This window comes from Bos mutus, chromosome 13 (genome assembly GCF_027580195.1).
Source record: "Bos mutus isolate GX-2022 chromosome 13, NWIPB_WYAK_1.1, whole genome shotgun sequence".
Taxonomy (NCBI): domain Eukaryota; kingdom Metazoa; phylum Chordata; class Mammalia; order Artiodactyla; family Bovidae; genus Bos; species Bos mutus.
Genome location: NC_091629.1, coordinates 44682399 through 44701315, shown reverse-complemented (window position 1 = coordinate 44701315; position 18917 = coordinate 44682399). Strand labels below are relative to the sequence as shown.

The 18917-nt window shown below is 51.7% G+C and overlaps 1 protein-coding gene across 1 annotated transcript in view; it reads right to left on the bottom strand.

Annotated features, from left to right (window-relative positions):
- The window catches only part of ANGPT4 (angiopoietin 4), a 50836-nt gene extending 34884 nt beyond the window's left edge, over positions 1 to 15952 (bottom strand). Inside the window, exon 1 of the mRNA XM_005887931.2 lies at positions 15102 to 15952. Coding sequence (XP_005887993.1) covers positions 15102 to 15410 — 309 coding nt within the window. The 5' untranslated portion in view covers positions 15411 to 15952. The remainder of the gene's footprint in view (positions 1 to 15101) is intronic.
- Positions 15953 to 18917: the final 2965 nt, after the last annotated feature.

The following is an 18917-nucleotide window of genomic DNA, read 5'->3' as shown; positions in this document are numbered from 1 at the left end:
CTATGTATATATCCCTTCCGTCCTTACTCTTCCTCCCGCCCCTGCATTCCACCCCTTTAGGTCATCACAGAGCACCGAGCTGAGCTCCCTGCGCTATATAGCAGCTTCTCACTAGCTGTCTATTTTACACACAGTAGTGTGTGCTACTCTCTCATCACACATCTGTTCTGAAAAATATTTGATATCTGTATCTCAAGGCAATTTGTTTCCTTTGTAAATCTACGCATACACACTTAATTTTTTTTTTTTTGGCTGCACTATCTTCATTACTGCTTGCAGGCTTTTCTAGTTGCGGTGAGTAGGAGCTGCTCTCAAGTTGCAGTGTGTGGGCTTCTCATTGCAGTGGCTTCTCTTGTGCAACACAGGCTCTAGGCACCCAGGCTTCAGTAGTTATGACAAGAGGGCTTAGCTGCTCCAAGGCATGTGGAATCTTCCTGAACCAGGGTCAAACCCAAGTCCCCGGCATTGGCAGGCGGATTCTTAGTACCTGGACAACCAGGGAAATCCTGAAGCATGTAATTATATAAGTTTAAAGACATTCTTCTGAGAGAGGCTGTAGATCTTTATCAGATGCCAGAGGGACCCAGGGCACAGGAAAGGCTGAGACTCTGAAAACCCCTCCTACACACATCTCTGCATGAGTGGACACTCAGTGGGCCACTAACTCTGGGTGCAGGGCCTTTGCTAGCAATTCTTCTGGAGCTTGGAGGATGTCTGGCAGTTTCTAGGTGTTCCATGAATATTTGTTAAGCTGAATGAATGGATGGATTGGACATCTCCCCTCCTGAAAGAGTTAGCTCTGAAATAAACCACCCCATGTAGATCTGTGGTATAGCCACTGGCAAACAGAACAACAGGAAAGGAGAGAAGTGCTTTTATAAAACCATGGAACCCCAGCCTGAGCTGCTTCATGGCTTGCCACTTTTCACCTTTGTGCCTCCACTTCGCCATCAATAGATGGAGTGGTAACAGTACCACTATGTGGGGTTGGAGTGAAGAGGGAAGATGTGGACCTCGTAGAAAAGGGCCCGAGCAAATGGAGGCTCAGACACATAGAGTCACTTCCCTGAGGTCACCCAACAAGTTGGCAGTTGCTGGATTCATATCCAGTTCTGCTGATTTGAGAGGCCAGGAGGTCAGGTCCGGTGAGCAAGAAAGAAACTCTAAGCATATACCAGCAATGAATAGGCTCCTTTTCCCCTGCTTCTAGTCTATACCAATACCAGCTCACCATTCCATACCTTGCATCTTTTTTCTTAATGTAATTTGGAGATTGCTCTATGTTCATCCAGATGAACTTGCCTTGCTGTTTGAAGTGCCCCACCGTTTGCTCCTCTGGTCCCCTATAGCTGGGTCTGCAGGTTCATTTCCAGGCTTTTGCCATCACATCAGGGCTGCTGGGAACATCCTGCCCACTTGTCACTAAATCCCTCTGCAAGGCTGCTTGGGGATAAATCCCTCAAACCATAGCAGCTGCTTTAAAGGATAAGGACACTTGAGATTTGGACGAACTGCTCTGGGCAGAGGGTTGTGTCTGTGGTTCGCACACTGTGTTTGGAAGAGGGATGCCGGGGTCTGGCCATGGAGCCAGGGTGTTATCTACTCAAATCCTCCAACACACATCCACACGCCCCAATCTCAGGAGCTTCCAGAGCTTCTCCTGTCAGCTCTCTTCTGACTTTAAGGTCTGCCCACAAGTGTCACCTCCTCTGATGGCCACCCCATCAAAGGTAAGTGCACCCGCAGCCCTACGACACCTGCCATGACTGTGGTTTCGTCACAGCATGTCACGTGTTTGAAATCACTGCAGTCGTTTCCTATTTGCCTCTCTCCCCCCATGGGAATGTCAGCTGCAGGAGCATAGGGTGCCCTGTTCATAGCTATACCCTCTGTGCCTCAAGCAGTGCCAGTAGCTATACCAACTCAGTAACAAATAAGAGGGGCTCAGTAACTATTTGTTAAAAAAAACACAAATAGGTCAGTTCTATGTAAAGGGCACCAGATTTCCATGGAATATTAGTTTGGGTGCTAGAAATAAGTTTGGAGACTCTGACTCAGCCCCAGCTGCCCCCTGGATCCCTGTGAGAGGCATGGTCAGAGGGGTCAGAGAGTTTGGAGAGACCACTAGTTCAAGGGCAGGAAGAAAAGGGGAAGCGAGGGAGGCTCACAGCAGGGGAGAGAGCCAGCTTGGGGCATCTGAAGGAGAAAGTTCCAGAAACCTGACACAGTCTTGGGGCTCATTTGTCTGTTGAGCTAACTCATTCAGAAGCGCTGGGACCCATGCGGGGCACTAGAGGGAGAGCAGTGACTAGAGGAGGCTCGTTCCTGCTCCAGAGGTGGTGCCAGGCATTACCCTGAGGGCCTTATTTGGTCTGTTTAGATCTTGACTGTCTCATTGCCCCCATTTCACTACCAAGGAAAAGGAGCACAGAGAAGATGAGCCCGTTGCCCAAGTCTCACAGCTTGTGAGTGGGAGAGGCCGGCTCGGGACCAGGCCTTCACGGCTGCCACCACTTCAGTGGGCTGCTTGTGGTCTCCGGACTCCAAGGCAGCCCCAGTGATCTCCCTTCCCAGTTCTCATGCCCCTGTGTCATCAGACTGGCCAATGTGAACAGGATACTGTAGACGTGGTGGTGAGCCAGGCTGACATCACAGTGTGGCAACATCACTTTGTGGCTTCTGCTTTGTCCCTCCTGAATCTCTTGCTCTGGAGGAAGTTGACCACCATGTCCTGAGGACCCTCAAGCAGCCCTGAGAAACCATCTGGAGAGGAACAGAGGCCTCCCACCACGGGCCAGTACTGCCCTCCCAGCCCTATGCTGGGGCCACCTTAGAGGCTGATCCTTCAGTCCCAGTCGAGCCTTCAGGGGACCACGGCCTCAGCTGACACTCGAGTATAACTGCATAGAAAAAAGGCCCAAGTCAGAACTACCTTATTAAGCTTCTCCAGATTCCTGACTCCCAGAAACCGTGAGAGATAATGAATGTTTGTGGGTTCAATTAACTTGCTGAATGAAAGTGTGAAAGTGTTTGTTGTTTGGTTTGTGTCTGAATCTTTGCGACCCCATGAACTGTAGCCCGCCAGGCTCCTCTGTCCATGGATTCTCCAGGCAAGAATACTGGAGTGGGTTGCCATTTCCTTGTCCAGGGGATCTTCCCAACCCAGGGATCGAACCTGGATCTCCTGCATTGCGGGCAGATTCTTTACCGAGCCACCAGGGAAGCCCAGCTTGTTGAATGCATTAGGGTGACTTGTTCTAGATAAGTACTGTCCTGCTTTCGCAGAGGTCTCAGAGGTCAGACACTCTTGCTCACAGGCCGCCCACCCTTCTTGCTGGGCACATTGCATCCCACCGTCACCTCCAGGCTATAGTTTCCCAATGGAACTAACTAGTTTCATCTTACCAGTGGAACTAACGTTGTATCTGTGGACTTGACGGTCAAGGTCGGCCCCTCCTCTGCCCATCTCCAGCCCCTCCCATCCCCTTGGGCCCACACAGGCCCTGACCCCTGGGCTCAAGGCAGAGGGGATTTGTCTTGTTTTTTTCAAGCAGCCAGGCCCAGCCTTCCTCGGCTGTTTTCCTCCCTGCAAAAGATTCTGTTGCTTTCCTTCTAGGTCAGGGCTCAGTGGAGTGAGTGGGCAGGGAGCCAGGGCTGGAGAATGTCTTGCACCAACAGCCTGTAGAGGAGGGATGCGCTTTTCAGCTCTTAGCGTAAGTTGTAATTCCCGGATTCCCGGCACAGGCCTGGCTCCGCCACGCTTCCAGCTGCAGCGTTGAGTCTGGCGTGGGCCTGGCGCACGGCACTGTCAGGCGCTGGTTCCATCACTGCGTTGCTGTGTCCTTTCTGGACCAGTGACAGAGCTTCTCTGAGCCTCAGTGGCCTCATCAGAAAATGGGGCTGACTGATTCCTCCTTGCAGAGGGGCTGGCATGGGCCCCTCTGCCGCCTGGATGTGGATGCTTCTCGTCAGCTGGGGCGGGGCAGCCAGGGCCTTGGCCTCAGCTGTCCCTTTATGGTTGTCTGTGTCCAAACTTTGATCTTGAGAGGACTGTCAACAGTGAGGCCCAGCACATGAGTCCTTCTTACTCTCCCAAGTGTAGAAGCCGGGAGTTTAAACAACAGGGTGACGTTTCTTGCAGTTGCTTGCTCCCCGCCACTTGGGCATCAGCCCTTACCTGGAGTGGGACTGTGTGTCCATTTTGCTTGGCAAATGTCTAATTAGTGCTTATTATGTGCTTGTCACTGTCCTAGCCACTATGTGTGTTAAATCCCTGTTGCCACCCTCTGTGATAGGAGATACTATCAACCTATTTTACAGATGAGGCACAGAGAGGTTAAGCAACTTGTCCAAGGGCAAGTCCAGGCTCTCTGGGAATGATTCTCTTAGGCTACACTTCAAAGCTGGCATGACTGAAGTGACCACGTGACAGCACTTCCCCTCCATCACCACCCCAGCTCCCCCTGGGGGAAGGGAGTCAAGTGCGCTCTAGATGGAGGGAAGCCTTACTGGAGTATCTCCGCCAGGGAGCACCAGACTTTCCTGTCTGAGGAACTCTGGTGGGTAACTCTGCCCTCATCTGATCTTCCTCTGCAGCCTGGAGGAAAAGAGCGATTGCTTTCCACTTGACAAATGAGTTTAAACCGAGACCCAGAGAGGCCGAGCGTTACCCACAGCTGGTAAGTAAGGAACTGAATCCAATGGCTAAGCTCTTTCTGCTCACTCATCACTGGTGGGCGAGGCTGACCCTGAAGACAGGGTGACAGGGATAGGACCAAGGTCAGGCAAGGAGGAGAGGAGCAGGTCCAGATGTCCACAGCCACTGCCCATCACTGGGGGTGGGACAGAAAAGTGGCCATGTCAGTTTCCGGCACCCCAGAGCCTCAAGAGCAGGGTAAGATCTGGGGAGGTTGGTCTCATCTGGGCCACATTCTCCTAACTCTCTGCATTCCAGCCACTGTGAACATTTTCCACTTCCTCGAAATCCCTTTGTTCTGTTCTACCTCAGGGCCTTTGCACTTGCTGGTCCCTGTGCTTGAAATGTTTTTCCCTTCTTTTCCTTGCCTAAGAACTCCTAATCTACTCTTCAGATCTCAGCTCTGTTCTTCTTCCTGGAGCCATTCCTCCATCAAGGTTGGGCCCCTTATTATTTACTCCTTGAACAGGTGAGCCCCTTCTTCACAGCATGTATTAATATCATGATTGATCAGTATACATGAGAAATTACCAGGTTAGTGTCTTTGCCGCTGCTTCTGGAGGCGAAAGACCAAGTCTTCCTTGCTTACTGTTGAATTTTCATCATCTGCATGTAAGTGACTAGCATGTAAGCTCACGGTAAACATCAATGGCTACTGCTTATGCTTAATCGCTCAGTCGTGTCCGGCTCTTTGTGACCCCATGGACTGTAGCCTGTCAGGCTCCTCTGTCCATGGATGCTCCGGGCAAGAATACTAGAGTAGGTTGCCATGCCCTCCTCCAGGGGATCTTCCCAACCCAGGGTTAGAGAACCCAGGTCTCCCGCACTGCAGGCAGATTCTTTACTGTCTGAGCCACCAGGGAAGCCCTACCATCAGTGGAACGGGTGATTAAGCACGTGGAGGAATGAACACTCCACCTGGCAAATTAAGTTCAGAACGGTGCACACAAGTGTGTGCACACAATCCCAGAGTTTCCTAACTGTAAGGACACATGGCTTTTTCATGAGTTACCTGACTGTGTGTCCTCTAACCACTAGGGAGGAGAAGTAAAGTTGTCCCTGACAATGACCCCAGGGTGAATGTAGTCAAGTCACTCCCCCCGCCCAGGGGAGTGTACCCATCTGTAAAATGGGTAGCAGGGAGAGGCAGTCTGTGTAGTGATTAAGAGTGTGAGGTCTGAAACCAGCTTGCCTGGGTTCAAGCCCACCTCCCTCACCTCCCAGATGTATAAACTCTTTGGGCCTCAGTTTCCCCACAATAAGTGGAGATCATAACAATCCTCACCTTTCAGGATGTCGTGAGATTTAATGAGTCATGTTTGTAAAACACGTGTACTAGTGCCTGGCTCAGAGACAGTACAGTGTATGGAGTCTCTACAACAATGCAGGGGCTCCAGAAGACAGAAGAAGCGACAGCAGAATTTCTGATTTCCCTACAAGCAGATGTGGTGCCAGACACACTCCCAGACTCAGCAGGCACTGGCTATTTGGGCCTCACAGCAAACTCAGGCACGTGCTTACCACATCCCCAGCTCACGGATGGAAAAACTGAGACTCAGGCTTTTCCCATATTTGCAGAGCTATAAATCTCACAGACACAAGGTTGGGCGAACAAAAGCAAATTGTAGAAAGAGATGGACCGTGTGACCTCTTATACAGAATGTGGGAGGGACCTGGAGTAAGGGGTCAGCAACACAGAATTCACGGTAGCTATCTCTGGTCAGGGAGGGAGGTAGGAGTGGGGCGGGGGCTTAAAGGGATTGGTAAAGTTTTGTTACTTAAGCTGGGTTTTAGGGACAAGAAATTTCATCTGATCTTTCTCTATACCTTTTCATCCGTCTGAAACATTTCAGTAACCATTTAGAATGCACAGAATGAGCAGCAAGGAAATAACCAGGGGATAGTGATGACAATAATTTTTTTTCCCTCTGCGTCTTCACACAATTCCATATTTCTGAATTTTTGCACTCTGAAAATTAGTCAAAACCTGAGGAAAACAACTAGGGCTGTTGGCAAGAGGTAGAGCTGGGATTGGACCCCAGGTCAGCGTGACTCTGGAGGAAGAGGCCCCAGCCCCTCATCTGCAGCCTCTCTCCAGCTCATCTCTTAGCCTGGGGGGCCCACTTACAGCTTTTGCAGAGATTTCCTGTGGGGGTTCCCCTCAGCTGCCTGGGAATCACCTTCCTTCCTTCAGCCTCATTTAGCAGACCAACAAGTGCTAGACTGGAGTCAGGAGCGAAGGGCCACAAGTCTCCGCCATCCTAAGCTTCTGAGGCTCTGTTTCTCTGTCCAAGGGACATAGTTTCACTTTCAGCCTCAAGCCCCAGGCATCTCCTCACCTGCCTGCCTACCCCACCAGGTCTCTGCATGCTTTACTTCATTTTGTCCTCACCTGAGGTGCTTGGTTCCAAGCCCCACCACTTTGAAGAAGAGGAAACCGAGGCCCAGGGAAAAGAAAAAGGGACTTTCCCAAGATCACACAGGCAGGATGCAGAAAAGTTAGCATTCCTGTGCTGATTCCGAGATGGATTCCTTTCCTGGGCCGAGCATCCTCAGTAAGTTTTCCTTTCTTTCTTCCTTCCTTTTTTTTTTTTTTTTTTAAAGATTAAAGAAAAATGTGGACCATTTTTAGTCTTTATTGAACTTGTTGCAATATAGTTTCTGTTTTATGTTGTGGTGTTTTGGCAGCAAGGCATGTGGGATCTTAGCTGAAAGGCGAAGTCTTAACCACTGGACTGCTGGGGAAGTTCCCCCAGTGTGTTTACAATAGCTGGATTTCCTGGGCTCTGTCAGACACTGTCTTCAGCCCCGCCTGTATATTAATTCATTTAATCTCCATGACAACCTGCAAAGTGGCTTCTACTATTGTCCCTGTTTCACAGACAAGAAAATTGAGGCACAAACTGGCAAAGGGAGAACACACAGCCAGCAGGCAGCAGATATGGGATTCAGATTGAGTCAGTGGGACCCCAAGGCTCATGCTCGGTTTCTGTTGGATTTACCCTGGTACAAGGAGAGAGGTTGTAACAGTGAGGATGCCTAGATGGAGTTTTGCAGTCCGCTCAGTTCTCAAGGGCTGTCCTTGAAGACTGAGGTGCTATGGGAATCTTCTCTGGCAGAAGTTCTCCTTGGCTGAGGGCCTCCTGGGTGAAGGGGAAAATCTAGCCCCTGTGAGTTTCCCCTCTGGCGGCCAGGGGCCTCTGTTCCCCAGGCTGGGTACCCAGGGACCCAGGACACAATGGATGGGTCTTGTCAATTAGCCAGGAACTGGTCCAAGTGCTGAGAGTGTGGTTTCTGGCCTTAGACAGTCTAAGTGTGAACATGACCCACTTTTCCTGGTCATGGGACCTTGGGCAAGTCACCTCACCTCTTGGTGCCTCAGTTTTTTCATCTGCGAATGGGCAAGCAATCTTCCTTTATAGACTCATTGTGAGAATTCAGTGCAATCATTCTCACAAGGCACGAAGGACAGTGTCTGGCACACAGGAAGGGCTTCATAAACGCCAGCCCTAGCTCCTGGTCTGTTTCTTTATCCTACCCTCTCGCTGGGAGGCAGCATTTTAAATTCCACTTTGCAGAGGCACTACTTGAAGCAGGTGGCTTCCCCCAGGCCCACAGCTGGTTGGCAAGCCCCCCTGGGACATGGCCCCTGATTCAGGCTCCATACTAGGCATTTCAGAGCCAACTCCAGGGCTAAGCAAACACTCAGAGGCCAGAGTCTAAGCAGAGGTACAGGCTTAAGGGCAGACCTGGGGCCTGTTTTCTCACATTTCCCGCTCAAGGAGCAAAGGGGAGAGAGGATCTGTGTATCTTCCAGCCCAGACTGAGCTCTGGAGACTGGGAGGAGAGAGTCAGAAGTATAGGGCCGGCCGGTTCCTCTGGGGAATCCCACGTGAGGGGCCGTGCTGCCGCTGCTCCCTGATCATCCCTAGGCCCAGGGCATCTGTGCCAGCTGTTTCTAGGCTCCGTTCTTGGAAAAGGGAGAAGCATTCTTCCAAGAAGCAGATGCTGTTCTCCCCACCCCCTTCCCCAGGCCCGAACTGTCTAGAGGAGCCAGCAGTGAGGTTAGGAAATCAAACCCCAAGACATTTTGTTCGGCAACCGAGATCCATTTCTTGTTTGGATAACCAAAGGCCGAAAATGCCAAGAATTTACGGGCAGCCTGGGGAGGCCAGGGCAGTTGGGAGTCCTGGCCAGTTTGGGAGGATCTTGGGCTGGGCCAGGACCCCACGCTGTGCTCCCACTGGATGCGCTTCTGACCCACATCCAGCCAGGCAAGGCCTTACGACCACTGGGCCGAGGGGCTGAGTTATTCTGAGGTTTGACGTCAGGGTCCTGGAGAGAACAGCAGAGGCTGGGGGGCTCCTGTCCAGCCTTTGACCCTTCTCTGATTGGCTTTGGGCACAGAAGGGGAAGAGAAGGAGGCCCCAGCTGAGCCTAGCTGGGAGTGGGGTGCTGGCCATAATGCCTGTATGTCCTCCAGTGTGGATGGAGCATGCAGACACCCTGGGAGGTAAAGGCAGGAGAGATGGATGGCATAGGAGTGGGCGGACCAGGGCGAGCCTGAGTGCGAGACAGGGAGAAAGCTGAGGAGATGCCAGCCAGACAGGAGAGAGTATGAGAGTGACAGACACCTGCAGACTTAGAGAAGGTGAGTCAAGCCACCGTGAGAGCCACAGGACAAGAGACAGAGAGACACAGAGAGAGAGAGAGAGGCGGAGATGCACAGGAAGACAAGCAGAGAGGGCTAGCTGTTCTTGGTACAGACGAGAAAATAGAGGGCTCCCAGGTTTGGGGGTTCAGAGTCTGCCCCACTCCTGGGACCCTGGAGACCCAGCAGAAGCTCTGCTGCCCTCAGGTGCTGAAGGTGGGACAGGAGCCTGGGGACTTGTGTTTCCTCACACTTCTCATGCAACGAGGGCTAAGTGTGGCACTTCCTGGTTGAGAGGCCCCTGGCCGCTGGGGGATGACAGGACAGGAGAGGGTCTTTATTAAGCACCTGCTCTGGGCGGATGCTTTCCGGGCTCTGCCTCTCTTAACCCCACATCAAATGTCAGTAGGTGCTTTCCCTCTCTTGTCTCACACACACAGCAAGTATTCCTGAGTCTGTGGTGGACTCAGGAGCCAGGCGCTAACCACTGGAAGGCACAGCCCAGCAAGGGATGCCTGCTCTCCAGCTGGCTCTGCCCCCCACCCCCCATTCTCCTCAACATTCCTGCTGCAGCTCTTCACCCAGATGAAGGAGTGGAGCAGAGCCAAGAGCTGATGTGCAGCCCACCGAGCTGATGGCTCCAGACATGAGTCATTGGGGCAGAGGCTTCCAGGAGGAGGGGGAGGGGGAGGAAAAGGAGACCAGTGGGAGGAAGGGAAGGGTAGCAGTGTGTGGAAGGGAGTGAGGAAGGGGGAAAGGGAGCAGGGATGGGGCATCCCCATGCACCCTGAGCACAGGCGGAATAGCTGGAAGAAGAGAGTGGGTATTAGGGAATTTGGGATTCTGGAAGGGAGCACCCCATTGTCTCAGATCTGGCCTCCCCTACCTCCTTCACACCCTCCAGAGTTGTAGAAGGAACACAGACTTTGGAGAAGTGGACTTTGGGTCTCCCTGCTGTGCCATTCTGGCAAGTTCCTTCCCCTCTCTGGCCTCTCAGTTTGCTCATCTGTACACTGGACTGGGAACAGGGAGAGGGGTTGAGGCCACGAGGGAGGGAGGCTCTTCTCTGCAACTTCCCAGATGAATGAGACTTGCTGAGAGTTTGGTCTGGAAGGCCAGTCTTCCCCAGGCATCCCCGATGGCAATGGTGATGAGACTATTTTAAAACTCATTTTTTTTTTCTAAGAGATTGTAGCAGAAGCCAAAAAAAGGCCCTCAAGTTTCAAAGACCCTGAGATAAGCCCAGACCAAGAGAATGCCTGAGAGAAGAGCCAGAAGAAGGTCACGGTCACAGAAGGTAGCAAGTATTCTTGACTGGAGTGAGAGAGATGACTGTCCAGGTGCCTCATACCCCTGAGCCAGGGGCCCTGTGTCTTATTTCGGAAGGAAGGACTCAAGAATTTCAGGATTTGTCTTTCTTTCCAGGGAGAGTTCCTCATGGAAACAGCCAACATTGATTGAGAATTTACTGTATGACAGGTGCTGGGCCAAGGACTTCATATGCGTTATCTCATTAAACCTTCTTAGAGGTAGGTAATGTTGTCACTGTATTTTATCGGCGAGGAAACGGAGATTCAGAGAAGTGAAGCAACTTGCCATAGGTTACACAGTTAGAAAAGGGCAGAATGAGTCTCGAATTCAAAAAGTTGGGCTCCAGAGTTGGAGCTCTCACCTTCCAGGCTGTGCTGCTGCCTAAAGAGGTGACGGGACCCAGAGAAAAGTGACTGCTGATGGGGTCTGACCTTGGGGCAGGCTCCACTGGCACAGGGTGACCTGGAAGTAACCCAAAGACCAAAGGGCCTGAAGGGAACACTCAACCCAAGCATACTCAGGAGATGGCAGGACAAACCTCTGCTTGGACCCCAATAGAGACTGGGTAAGACTGGGAACTGCAGAGAACACCAGCGTGGACAAGTGACTCTCCCTGCCCTAAGCTACCTGCCACCCTTGGATTGACCAGGACCAGCGGTGCAGGGCTCCGATAGAGATGATGCTGAATTAAGTAATAGCCAGTTGAGCTACTGTACCCCTGCCCAGGTGAGTTACCCATGCAGCCGAAAGGGTGAGTTAGCGGTCTCCCTGATCCTCGCAGCCAACCCTCTACCATACTATTGTTGTATCCACTTTGAGGAAGGGAAAACTGAGCCTTGCTCATCCACAACCACGTGGCAAGTAAGTTCTGGGGCTGGGATGTAAACTCAGGTCCACCTGATTCCCACATGGGAATTCTTTAGCCCCACAGTGCTCCATGGTGAGCCCTGCCCGGGATTATCAGGCTATGTGGACAGATATCTGGGGAGGACACTCCACTGCCAGATGAAGAGGTGAGCTGAGCGACCTCCTAACCTGAAACCCACTGGTTTAAATCCATCATCTGGCTCAACCAATGTTATTCAAGCACCAGGCACCCAGGGGAGTTGAAATGGATGAGAAGGTGAGGCTTGGGGTAGAGAAAGCAGGTGCAAGGTGAGAGCAGTGTCCAGGAGAGAGGTGACAAGAGCCAGGGCAGTGAGGAAGACAGGAGGATGACCTGAGAAGCTGAGGGGATAGGATGGATAGGATCTGCTGCCTGGGAGTGGGGTGGGGTTAAGGACATCCCAGGGCCACAGATTACCTGTTGGCTGGGTGGTACTACCTTCAGCAGAATAGGTGGGGGGTGGGGAGGGAAGATCTCAATTTCAGGCGGCTTTGGAGTTGAGAAACTGTGAGCCCTCAGAGGGGAGGTCGGGAGCCCCTCAGACGTTGGTTTGGTATCATCATGGGGGTGGGGGGAGATGGTGCTGCGGGAATACTGGGAGGGCAGCCCTGGGGGTTGTGCCACAAAGTATGAGAGGAAACAACAAACAGAGACTCTGCCCTGGGAAACAGCAACATTTCAGGAGAAGGGGAGGAGCAGGATTGGCCTGAGAGATGGGAGGATCACTGTGCATCCATCCATTCAACAGACATGCATTGCATACCTACTATGTGCCAGGCACTGTTCTAGGCCCTGAGAACCCAGTAGCAAACAAAACAGACTGGCCCCTGTCTTCTTGGAGCTCACAGACCGAAAGAAATGTTTTTAAGAACAGGTGGTAGTAGGTGCTAAGGGAGGAAACCAAAGCTGGGTAAATGGACCATAAGGAGGGTGGCTATTTTAAATGTGGTGGACAGGAATGGCCTTTCCGAGGAGGTGACGTTTAAGTAGCAGACCTGAGGTGCGTCAGGAGTGAGCCACATACATGTCTGGGTGAGGGGTGTTGCAGCTAGCAAGGATTTTCACTCAATAAGAGAATAACTAAAGAGAATGGGAGCCCCAGGAGGGTTTTGAGGAGAAACTAACCTAGCTTAGGTTTTAACAGGACCCCTCTGTCTGCTGAATACAGAATGGACTACTGGGGTCTGGGTGGAAATGGAGCTTAAGACAGCAGTTGTGATGACCATCCAAGTAGGAGATGGAGGTGGCTGGTCCAGGATGGAGGTAGGGAAAGCAGTCAGAGTGGTAGATGAGGACTGGTTGATGGAGACAGTTTCTGGAAGGATGATATGGGTTAGCGATACTAAATTTGCCAAGAGGTCAAGTAAGATGAAGACTGAGCCGTGGCCACTGGATGTAGGAAATGGGAAGTGGGAGGCTACTTAGGAAAAGGATGGGATGAAGGAGGAAATAGAGGCAGAGCTTGTAGACTTCTGAGAGCCAGGCCAGAAGTCAGAAGGTATAGGCTGGAGAAGGGTCTTGTTCTGTCTCCTCCTCCTTCTCCCCTTCCTCTTTCTTTCTTTCTTTAACATGGGAAATGCAATTAAAGACTGAGAGGAAGGAATAGCCTAAAGGGAGGAGTTGTTAGAGACACTGGAGGAATGGTTTGTTTGAGGAAGTTCAGGGGTTGCAGGGGATGCGACCCACAGTTGTGAAAGAGTGACTTTGGTCCATGGAGGAACCCTTCCTCTGAGTCAGAGAAAGGCCCTGGGGACTGGTGGGTGCATAGGTGAATCTGCAAGTGTGGGGTAGGCCCCATGTCTCTTTGAAGTAGGACATCCATGGTCTGGTGAGAGGATGGGCACAAAGTGAAAATGGAGGCTGAGGAGGAGACGAGGCTTGGCATGACCCTTACAGGACTGGAAACAGCTGCCTGAAGACACACAGATTTCAAGGCAGCATGGAGCCCTCTGGGATCCAGTGTATGAGGCCAAGAGCTCCCTTGAGGGGGGACCTAAGCATGGGATGGTGGTGGCTGTAAGTGTTGCAAGGTAGGAGGGGCAAGTAGACAGTGACTATGAGAAGATGGTGAATAGGAGGCTCAGGAGATAGATGGTCAGGGCAGGAATGAAACAGGAGTTTAAGTGTGTATTTGAGTATGTGCACAAATCAGCTTGGTTAGATAAGTGTAACTCTCCACTTGGGAGATGGTCAACCCAGGGTATGCAGAAGGTCATCCTTTAGAAAACAGGAGGAAGCCACTGGAACTCTAATTTATGTGATTTCATGTTATCTTCTTAAAGTTTTCATTTGTGTCATACCTTGTACATATTATATTAATAAGGTGCACAAATACTAAATAAATATGCACGTACTGGGGGAGCGAAACATTGTCTGCTGACCAGGCAAACAATCTGAACAATTTGAACCATGGGATAAAGAGGGACTGCTCCCCATCTTGGACATCATAGGATGCTTTCCTCACCCCACCCAGGGCTGAACCTGCTTTGTTCACCTCGGTTTCTTGCCTAGAGCCTGGCACGCAGTAGATGCTCAGAATATCTGCTGAAAGAATGAGGGCAGGGGATCCTAGAGTGGCCCTGGCATTGGGCCAAAATGGCAATGGGGTCCTCAGCCCCCTCATCTCTGCCACCCCATATCCAGTTCATCAGCAGAGCCCATTAACTTCCCCTTCAGAATATACTAGTATCTGACTGGCCACACCCCCTCCTGCTGTCCTGTCTCATGTCACGCCTCCATCACTTATTGCCTGGTCTCTTCCTTGGGCTCCCAGCATCAAATCTGTCCCTTATAGTCTATTCTGTTAAAACTAACTCAGGTGTGTCTCACCTGCTCAAAACCCTGCAATGGCTCCTGTGAAGCTCAGAGGAAGAGCCAAAGTTCTTCCGGTGGCCCTCAAGGCCCGGCATGGTCTGCCCTCCCCTCACCTCTTGGATTTTGTCCCTCAACCCTCTATTGCCCTCCTTCTCTGCTCCAGCCATGCTGCTGTTCCCCAGGCACCCCAACTACATTCCCACCACACAGCCTTTGCACTTGCTGGTCCCCCTGGAAATAGCTTCCCCCTAGAAACCTTCCCAGGTTGCTTCATCACTTCACTTGTTCTCTGGTCTAAAACGTCACCTCCTCTGAGAAATCCTCTCTGATTATCTGACTTCAAATAGCCACCTCTGGTCACCCCTTGCCTTTTTCTTTCTCACTTTGCTTTACCTCTGACAGAGTACATATTGTTCATCCCTTTATTGTCTCTTTCCTATCCTGGTCCGGAAGGGAATGTACTCTTCTGCTTACTGTTGTATTTGCTGCTCCTAGGACGGGACTGGTCCACACTGGAGGAATGAATGGCAGTTGGGGAGTTAGGTTTCCAGTTCTGTCTTCTCCCAGTTTGTCGTGTGGCCTCAGGCTCATCTCTGCCCCTCTTTGGGCCTCATCATTCCAATATGTACAATTCAGAGACAAGGGCCCTATTAGCCTGGCCATCTGTGTCCAGGGCAGGGCTCTGGGGTAGATGCTCCACCTGCTGTTCGCTGCCCTCACCCCCCTGCAGACCCAGTCCTTACCTTCTGCAGCCACTGCGTGTTGTTCTCCAGCATTTTTTCCAGCTGTCGCATCCGCTGGCTTGGCCAGTCTCCTAGGTTCAGTGTGGCCGCCGGGGAGTCCCTCTGGAGACTGTTAGAGCCCCCAAAGGCCTCGGGCTCAGGTGGGCAGGGCTCAGGCTCTGGCAGCACGAAGGTGTAGCTGCATTGGCCGTGCTGGACTCGGTGGGCCCGGCGGCGCCCAGCGGCCTCCTGCCCCCTCCGCTGGGCCACAGTTGTAGAGGCCACAATGAGAAGGAGGCCACCCAGCAGCATGGCTGGTGGGGAGGGCATCCAGAGATGTGGTGATGGCGAGGGGTGTTGAGTCAGAGCCCTGGGGCTGGGCCTGTCCACCACCTATCTCTGTGCCGTTTGCACCCGCCGCTGGCCAACAGTGGCCAGGCTTGCCTGCACAGCCGCCGCAGCTGCAAAGCCCTGTTTGGCCAAGCTCTGTCCAGGCGGCTATTTATAATTGCTCCAAATACCACAGCTGCTCCGCTTCCTCCCACCGCCTCACGCTCCCGCCCCCAGACACCCCCTCACCTCTACTCTTCCCTCTTTCCCTTCCTGCCTCCTCGCGCGTGTCCGCACGCTGCCTCTATGTCCCTGCACTGGCTTGCTCTGCCTGCCTCGCCTCCGAGTCCTTTTATGATCCAGTGGAGGCCTGGCCTCCCTGCCAGAGGGGAGGAAAGAAAACAAGACACACACACGCGCACACACACACACACACACACCAAACCCACAAGCTGCCTGCTTCGGGAAACCAAAGGCAACTGAATTCTCTCTTTCTGTCTCTGTCTTTCCGTCTCTCTCTCTCTCCAACCTCTCCTTGCAAGGCTGAGATCTCAAATTTCAGCCCCCAGCGCCTTCTCCTTCTCCCCCCTCCACCTACCCCTTCTGATTTCGTGTTAGCCTTGGAACACAGCGGAGTGACCTTAAACAGAGCAACGGGGAGGGGGGCAGAGGGGTGAGGCTGGGGAGGAGGCAGCCAGTTCGATCTGTTTCTAGAGACAGAGAAAATCCTTGCAAGGCTAGGGAAGTGGGCGCCCCAGCCAGGCTCCCATCCTCACTTCTCTCTTGGGGCCTGGATGGGCTCCGGTGCTGTGATAGAAATGGGAGCGTGTTCTTGTCTTGAGGCAGATAGCGCTGCGGCTGCCTTTGGCTGGAACGGGCAAGTAGATTTTGGGGAGAAGAGCCTGAGGTGCAGCAGTGTCTTGACCAACCCCCAAGTTAGAGGCAGTGGGCTCTAAATCCTACTCCCCAACCACTGACCCTGAGACTTTGTGCGGGCAGCTTCACCTCTCTCAACCTCCATACCCTGAGACGGAAACCTCATCTCGTGCATGAGGAATGTATATGAGTTCTCAGCATGGGGACAGAGGAATTTTTGATTTACTTGTTGACCTGTTTACTGATTCAAATCCGGGCTCCACCACTCATCAGCTGTGTGTTTGGGCAAGTCACTTAACCTCTCTGTGCCTCTGTTTCGTCTTGGTGAACTGAGAAATAATATTAAAACCACTCACTTCACTGGGTGTGAAAATTATGAGTCAAAGCAGTGCTGGCACAAGGTGAGCGCAGAACAGAGGTTTTGGTTGTTGTCATAGTTACTATTATCTCCCCTTCTCCAACCTACTGGAATATAAACCCCAAGAGGGCAAAGATTTGTCCTTGGGAGACCTGGTCGCTGGGCAGAAGATGCCCAGGAGTTGGTTGGGCCCCTCCTCTGTGGGCTGCCTTTCTTTGCTGTTTTCCCAGAGTAGGGGCCTATCCGGCTGTTTGGTATTGTTTTTTTTTTCCCCCTTTGTTTTCCCAAATCCTGATGAAATTTTGAACTGGACTAGCTTGGGACGGCAGCAAACTAGGGGCTCATCCGGGACTAAGAATATGAAACCAGGTGTGTGATTTCCTTTGGCAGGAAAAGGCAAGGCAGCTGGTCCTCAGCCACCAGCATTCACGGGGCCCTGCTCGCCCACCTCTGCCTCCACTTCCTCCACTGTCTCCACTGTAAATGGGGCCACACCACCTCCGACCTTGCAAGGAAGTATGTCAATTCAAGTCTCATGAGTTTATCACAGGGCCCTGTACAGATGAGCCCAGAGTAAAGGCAACTGCTATTAGGATTATGCCGGCTAAGACTCAAGATAATCTCAGCGAGGCCAGCAGTATTATCCTTCCCATTTTACAGAGGAGAAAACTGAAACCCAGAGAAGAAAGTGATTTGCCCAAAGTCACACAAGACATGGAATCTAGAAAAATGGTACAGATGAACCTATTTGCAGGGCAGGAATAGAGACATAGAGGTAGAGGGTGGACTTACTTATAGACACAACAGCAGAAGGAGAGGGTAGTAGCAATTGAGAGAGTAGGACTGACATACACTCACTACCATGTGTAAAACAGATAGCTAGTGGGAAGCTGCGGTACAGCACAGGGAACTCAGCTCAGTGCTCTGTGTTGACCTAGAGGAGTGGGATGGGGGGTTAGAGGGGAGATTCAAGAGGGAGGGAACATATGTATACATATAGCTGATTCACTTCATTGGACAGAAGAAAATAATGTAATATTGTAAAGCAATTATACCCCAATTCAAAAAACAAAACAACAAAACCGTAAAACAAATAAAAAAACTCTGGAGGGACTTGACCAGGAACTAGGAACTGGCCAGCCACGCTGGCCCCAGGACCCATTCCACTTCCCTCCACTTACCTGTCAAGGCAGTGCGTGAGGACACCGCCTCTCAGCCTTGGCCTCCTCATCTGAACACTGGAGGGAGCGTTAACACTGGAAGATGGGCTTCCCAGGAGGCGCTAGTGGTAAAGAACCCACCTGCCGTTGCAGGAGACCTAAGAGATGTGGGTTTGATCCCTGGTCGTGAAGATCCCCTGGAGGAGGGCATGGCAACTCACTCCAGTATTCTCACCTGGAGAATCACAGGGACAGAGGAGCCTGGCGGGCTGTAGTCCATAGGGTCCCAAAGAGCTGGACACGACTGAAATGACTTAGCACACATGCATCGACATGACAAGGGAAGCTCCTGGCACAGGTAATGCATTTAATCTTATTGGTTAAAAGAATGAATGAATGTTAACTACCCCCTCCCCCCACTTAATTAAGTAGACATGGGCCCCATAATTGCAGGAACACAGAATGGCGCTCTGCACAGAAAGGAAATAGGATTACCTACTCACAGGAGAAATGCAGGTAGAATCAAAAGAAGAGTTTTGGAAAGCTTGCCAGCCTTCTCACCTTCATTTCAGCACCTCCTTCTCACATCAGGCCCTTTGCACATGCTGCTTTCTCTGTCCAGAAATGACTGTCCACATGTCCTCACCTCCTCCACCTTTCATCAGCATTCCAGTTACTGTGGCTGCCAGAAAAGGACCTCAACACTTTAGTGGTTTAAATAAAAAATAACCATGTATTATCTTGGGGTTTCTGTGTGTCAGGAATTCAGGAGCAGCTCAGCTGGGCAGTCTGCTCCAGTCTCTGATGAGGTTGAAGTCAGATGGTGGCTACTGTTGTCGCTCAGTCGTGTCCAGCTCTTTGCAATCCCATGAAATGAGCACACCAGGCTTCCCTGTCCTTCACTATCTCCTGGAGCTTGCTCAAGCTCATGTCCATTGAGTCAATGATGCCATCCAACCATCTCATCCTCTGTCGCCCCCTTCTCCTCTTGCCTTCTATCTTTCCTGTCATCAGGGTCTTTTCCAATGGGTCGGTTCTTCACTGGTAGCTGAATCAGGGTCATCTTGAAGGCTTCTCTCACTTGTCAGCACCTGAGTGAGCACCCCCCTCACT